The sequence below is a fragment of the Oncorhynchus mykiss genome, chromosome 30 (genome assembly GCF_057628025.1).
Source record: "Oncorhynchus mykiss isolate SJ-2025 chromosome 30, ASM5762802v1, whole genome shotgun sequence".
Classification (NCBI taxonomy): Eukaryota; Metazoa; Chordata; class Actinopteri; order Salmoniformes; family Salmonidae; genus Oncorhynchus; species Oncorhynchus mykiss.
The window spans coordinates 37981493-37988636 of NC_143051.1; the positions used below are offsets into that span (position 1 = coordinate 37981493).

Genomic DNA, 7144 nt, shown 5'->3' on the forward strand with positions numbered 1-7144 from the left:
TTCACTTTATTGTTTTGTATTTCAGTGTTCAGTTCGTTTCATTAAATAATACATCATGAACACTTACCACGCTATGCTTTGGTCCTCCGATCCTTCTCGCTTCTCCTCCTCAGAAGAGGAGGAGGAATGCCGTTACACGTTTTGCCAGCAGCTCTTAGCAACGCTTGAAGCACATCGCTGTTTATGACTTCAAGCCTACCAACTCCCGGGATTAGACTGGCAATACAAAAGTGCCTATAAGAACATCCAATAGGTACAGTTGAAGTCAGAAGTTTACATACACCTTTGCCAAATATATTTAAACTCAGATTTTCATAATTCCTGACATTTAATCCTAGTAAAAATTCCATGTCTTAGGTCAGTTAGGATCACCACTTTATTTTAAGAATGTGAAATGTCAGAATAATAGTAGAGAGAATGATTTATTTATTTAATCACATTCCCAGTGGGTCAGAAGTTTACATACACTCAATTAGTCTTTGGTGGCATTGCCTTTAAATTGTTTAACTTGGGTCAAACGTCTCGGGTAGCCTTCCACAAGATTCCCACAATAAGTTGGGTGAATTTTGGCCCATTCCTCCTGACAGAGCTGGTGTAACTGAGTCAGGTTTGTAGACCTCCTTGATCGCACATGCTTTTTCAGTTATGCCCACAAATTGTCTATGGGATTGAGGTCAGGGCTTTGTGATGGCCACTCCAATACCTTGAATGTGTTGTCCTGAAGCCATTTTGCCACAACTTTGGAAGTATGCTTGGGGTCATTGTCCATTTGGAAGATCCATTTGTGACCAAGCATTAACTTCATGACAGAAGGCTTCGAGATGTTGCTTCAATATATCCCTCATGATGCCATCTATTTTGTGAAGTTCACCTGTCCCTCCTGCAGCAAAGCACCTCCACAACATGATGCTGCCACCCCCATGCTTCACGGTTGGGATGGTGTTCTTCGACATGTTAGCATCCCCCTTTTTCCTAAAAACATAATGATGGTCATTATGGCCAAATAGTTCTATTTTTGTTTCGTCAGACCAGAGGACATTTTTCCCAAAATTTAAATCTTTGTCCCCACGTGCAGATGCAAACCATAGTCTGGCTTTTTTTATGGCGGTTTTGGAGCAGCGGCTTCTTCCTTGCTGAACGGCCTTTCAGGTTATGTCGATATAGGACTCGTTTTACTGTGGATATATATACTTTTCACCTGTTTCCTCCAGCATCTTCACAAGGTCCTTTACTGTTGTTCTGGGATTGATTTGCACCTTTCGCACCAAAGTACGTTCATCCCTAGGAGACAGAGCACATGTCCTTCCTGACAGCGGACAGCTGCATGGTTCCTTGGTGTTTATACTTGCGTACTATTGTTTATACAGATGAATGTGGTACCTTCAGGTGTTTGGAAATTGCTCCCAAAGATGAAGCAGACTTGTGGAGGTCTACAATTTGTCTTCTGAGGGCTTGGCTGATTTCTTTTGATTGTCCCATGATGTCAAGCAAAGAGGCACTGAGTTTGAAATACATCCACAGGTACACCTCCAATTGACTCAAATCATGTCAATTAGCCTATCAGAAGCTTCTAAAGCCATGACATAATTTTCAGGAACGTTCCAAGCTGTTTAAAGGCACAGTCAACTTAGTGTATGTAAACTTCTGACCCACTGGAATTGTGATATAGTGAATAATAAGTAAAATAATCTGTCTGTAAACAATTGTTGGAAAAATACTTGTGTCATGTGTAACAGTATAACTTTAGACCGTCCCCTCGCCCATACCCGGGCGCGAACCAGGGACCCTCTGCACACATCAACAACAGTCACCCACGAAGCATCGTTACCCATCGCTCCACAAAAGCCGCGGCCCTTGCAGAGCAAGGGGAACAACTACTTCAAGGTCTCAGAGCAAGTGACGTCACCGATTGAAACGCTATTTAGCGCGCACCACCGCTAACTAGCTAGCTATTTCACATCCGTTACACATGCACAAAGTAGATGTTCTAACCAACTTGCCATAACTATAGTTTGTTAACAAGAAATTTGTGGAGTGGTTGAAAAACAAGTTTTAATGACTCCAACCTAAGTGTATTTAAACTTCCGACTTCAACTGTATATGAAATTCAAATGGTATAGAGAGAAATAGTCGACACGTCACAATTCCTAAAACTTCTTAACTGGAAATTTTGAAGAACTGGGAATATTGAACCACCAGCTTTCATATGTTATCATGTTCTGACCAAGGAATATAAATGTTAGCTTTTTTATATGGCACATATTGCACTTTTACTTTCTTCTCCAGCACTGTGTTTTTGCATTACTTAAACCAAATTGAACATGTTTCATTATTTATTTATTTGAGACTAAATAGATTTTATTTATGTGTTATATTAAGTTAAAATAAAAGTGTTCATTGTTCATTCAGTATTGTTGTAATTGTCATTATTACAAATATATATATTTGTATAAAAATCGGTATCGGGTTTTTTTGGTCCTCCAATAATCGGTATTGATATCGCCGTTGAAAAATGATTATCGGTCAACCTCTACTCAGGACTACCTGGCCTGACAAAAAAGAGAAATAGTAGAGAAGTTTAAAAATAAATAGTAAAATAATAACACAAGGAATAAATACACAATGGGTAACAATAATTTGGCTATATACACAGGATACCAGTACTGAGGAAATGTGCAGGGGCACGAGGTAATTGAGGCAAATTGGGGTACATATAGGTATGGATAAAGTGACAGATAGATAATTAACAGTAACAGCAGCGTATGTGGGCTAGCACTAAATAAACTTTAGTTTGTGCTAAACATGGCTGCTAGAATCTTGACTAGAACCAAAACAAATCCCGGGGGACCTGAGCCCTAGGATCATGCTTCAGGACTACCTGGCCAGATGACTCCGGGCTGTCCCCAGTCCACCTGGTCGTGCTGCTGCTCCAGTTTCAACTGTTCTGCCTGCCCTGACCTGTTCACTGGACGTGCTTCCTTGTGCCAGACCTACTGTTTTCAACTCTCTGGAAACAGCCGGTGGGGTAGAGATACTATGAATGATCTATGAAAAGCCAACTGACATTTACTCCTGAGGTGCTGATCTGTTGCACCCTCTACAACAACTGTGATTATTAATATCTGACCCTGCTGGTCATCTATGAACATTTGAGCATCTTGGCCATGTTCTGTTGTAATCTCCACCCGGCACAGCCAGAAGAGTTCTGCCCCCACCCCCCATAGCCTGGTTCCTCTCTAGGTTTTGGCCTTTCTAGGGACTTTTTCCTAGCCATCGTGCTTCTACACCTGCATTGCTTGCTGTTTGGGGTTTTAGGCTCGGTTTCTGTACAGCACTTTGTGACATCATCTGATGTAAGAAGGGCTTTATAAATACATGTACATTTGATTGATTGATTGAAGGAAACAAAGGAAATGGCAAGTTAATTGGAAAGTAAGAATTTCTAATTTGAATTGTTTGGTACTGATTAAGATTTAGCAAAATGAAAACTAAGGAAATGTTAAAATGTTTCCGAGGTTGTTGCCTTGGGAGAGTAGTTAGTGAAATACTACATTTTTATAAAAATATCAGATACGGCCTTAGAGGTAGCTCCCAAATAAGTAAGGCCTGGCTATTGGTTTGTTTGTTTTGCCCTACATATTACCAGCACACACGCACACGCACACACACACACACACACACACACACACACACACACACACACACACACACACACACACACACACACACACACACAACCCACCGGTTATGAATATTTGTTAGTGGTGTTAATACCGAGTTTGATGTATTGTGTGGGGTCTTTTTTAATTTGGTTGTAAACCAGGTAAGTGGAATGATGGCAGTATTTGAAATGTTTTAATTTGGTTTTTTAAGACCAGGGAAAGAAAAGAGAAAGAAAATACTTAATAAGGCTGACTGACCTATAACCTCTGTTCTGGCTTCCTGGTGAGGCCTGATCACATTGGGTGAGATTTAAATGGGTTATGTAAACACTAATAATTAGTAAGAAATGTATATTTTCGCAATAGTCCTATGTGTGACCATGAGAAGGAGAGCGAGAGAGCACTGTCCCTGAATGAGGGACACCTGTCTCTAGTCTATTTACCATTACCTTATGGGATACAATTATTTCTTTATGGAGTTATAAAGAGTTGTAATTCTAATTTGATTTGTTATTTTTTTTGTTTATTTTTGTTTATTTTTCGATTTTGTTTTTTAATTACCGGTCCCCTGGGGCCTTTGGTAAATATGCTAATGTGTTTCTTCACATGTCTGGCTATAAAAGGAAGAAGTGCATTGATGTTGTTTGTTTGTTGTTGTCTTGCTTCCATAACAAATCTCATCAGATTGGGTGTGCTGTAGGGTCAGGATGTCTCCCTAAGGATTGGCCTCCCTGACCCTGTAACTTTGTAGTGAGATCGCCAAGATGATAGGCCCAATTTCGGATGGAAATGGTTTAAACTGCATTCTTATTCTCTTTGAGATTTGTTTTAGAAATCTGACAATGGCGTTCAGTACGGTCCTGCACCACTACTACCGTGTGCAACATGAGTGTCACGCACGGACCTTAGTATTCTTTGTTTTCTTTATTATTTTGGTTAGGTCAGGGTGTGACAAGGGTGATTTATGTGTTTTTGTCTTGTCTAGGGGTTTGGTAGTGTTTAATAGTCTAGGTGTTATGTACAGTGGGGAGAACAAGTATTTGATACACTGCCGATTTTGCAGGTTTTCCTACTTACAAAGCATGTAGAGGTCTGTAATTTTTTATCATAGGTACATTTCAACTGTGAGAGATGGAATCTAAAACAAAAATCCAGAAATCACATTGTATGATTTTTAAGTAATTTATTGCATGACATAAGTATTTGAATACCTACCAACCAGTAAGAATTCCGTCTCTAACAGACCTGTTAGTTTTCCTGAAATTCTTGAAATGTACCTATGATAAAAAATTACAGACCTCTACATGCTTTGTAAGTAGGAAAACCTGCAAAATCGGCAGTGTATCAAATACTTGTTCTCCCCACTGTACATAACACCCCCATCAACATGCCAAATCCCTAGACAAGACAAAAACACATAAATCACCCTTGTCACACCCTGACCTAAACAAAATAATAAAGAAAACAACGAATACTAAGGTCAGGGCGTGACACTCATGTTGCACTCGGTAGGAATAGTGCAAGACTGTACTGAATGACAATTTTGAAGAAGCGCGTGTCAACGTTCATTACAACAACCTCATAAATGTTTCAATAATGACTTGATTACCTCGATAACACTAACCAACCACCAACATTCATAGGTTACTTTAAATAAACATATAACTCACTTTTCTGTTATAACAGAATACTACCAAACATTATCGTTCCCCACCAGAAAGCGGAAAAGCGAAGTAGCTCCATTTAAAAACGGACTATAAACTCCTCTTCTTTTCATTTACTAAAGCCTTGATAACAGTAAATATCCAGACTTTAATTTGAGACGTTCTTCGTGGGGTTTCTTCGGGTCTGCTTGTTGTTCTCACGTGTCTCAAGCAGCGTCCGGTTTGAAAAGTAAATAGTGCAGGCAGAACTTGCCGTATATGAGTCAGACAGTATGTATGCACTTTTCATGAAACAGGAAATCTTCAGAAAGGGCAGGACTGTTTTTTTCTTCTTCTCTGGGCTACTTCTGAACTTCTGGGCTTGTGGCTCACTGGTCTTGAAACATGTTATTATGGCCACAAAACCTATATAGCAAGGCAAAACTTGAAATGACACGCTCCAAAATAGATGGCAATGACTTCAAAAGAAGTTAGGATAAGTACACATCCAAACAAAACATAAGAATTTAACACCTCTCTACTTACAATTCTGCAACATTCTTGACGTTTTTACACACTTCACTGTGCCATTTACCATAACACACAAACGATTGATCAGCCAAAATACAGCTGTGTCTGTCAGCAAATGAATGACAACATTACATAACTTCTTTACTTGCTTTACTAGCACTTTTTCACATGGACCCCTGATACATTGTCCCCCTCCTGCATATCTCTCTTCCTGAGGAAAGCTATTATTCATCAGAGGGGGGACAGTTAGAGGTGGTGAGTGGCCTGGGTGAGTGCTCCTTGATGTTCCCCTGTGTTGGTTTGATGGGTGGTACTCAGGGGTTAAGTCCACTATTAACACTATAAATTACTGGTTTATTACTGGGCTTCGCCAGCATATGTTTTCGCTTGGAATACTCAAGCCATGATGTCAGGCTTCAGACCTGACCTTATGAACTCTCCACAGATGTCGTCTCTACCTCTCTACACAATAAGGTATGGGTGCCTTTCATTGCAGTGCAGATAATGAGTGGGTCTATTTGAGCAAGTCAGTCTGTGTTGGTAATCCTGTCGAACGCAGCTAATGTATTTTGTAGTGGAGCTGCATAAGTGTTGCTCTCCACGTTCTTGAGGATCAAGTTTTGAAATCAGTGGAATTAGAGTATGATAGCTAAAGAAATGGAGAAAACATCTGTCTCAGGATTACATCTTCAAACTAAAGGCAACCGTGGCATGGCATTCATGACAGGGAGACGCATCCATCATGCATGTTGTATACAGGTAAGATAGTCTAGCGTTAGCTAGCGACATTTTCCAATATTATACATTTCTAATTTTGACAGAAAGTGGTTTAATTTCAAGATAAAGTGTAGCCAGCTAGCTAACGTTAGCTGGCTGGCTATTAGCGAACATTACGTGACATGTGTGGTCTTACACTTACCTAGCTAGGTTTATTGTTTACGTAGCTAGCTAGCTACATGTCTTAAGCTAAAGTGTACTGTTAGCTTGCTAGCTAACGTTAGTTGGCTGGCTCCCTAGCTGACATTATTATTCGTATCCCAGGGCCGTTTGCTTATCTAGTTAGAGTTAGCTAACGTTGAACCTGGTTGGTAAGTTCCAGCACTGTGGCATTGTTGGCACTGTGTTCATTGTTGTTTAACTGGCTAAGGTTAGCTGGCTGGCTCATTAGCCAACGTTATGTGACGTGTGTACAACACCCATTGAATATGGCCAGTGTCAATAAATATCTGCAAAAAAGCGTAATGAAATTGTTGCCAGCAGAACTGGTTAGGCTGTTTTCATGTTATCCAGAGGTAAACAAATCATCAG

At 40.0% G+C, this 7144-nt stretch overlaps 1 protein-coding gene across 1 annotated transcript in view; it reads right to left on the reverse strand.

Annotated features, from left to right (window-relative positions):
• The window catches only part of tgfr2 (TGF receptor-2 precursor), a 45203-nt gene extending 39638 nt beyond the window's left edge, over positions 1-5565 (reverse strand). The window contains exon 1 of the mRNA XM_090227427.1: positions 5333-5565. Within this exon, the coding sequence (XP_090083553.1) occupies position 5333 (1 nt within the window). The 5' untranslated portion in view covers positions 5334-5565. The remainder of the gene's footprint in view (positions 1-5332) is intronic.
• Positions 5566-7144: the final 1579 nt, after the last annotated feature.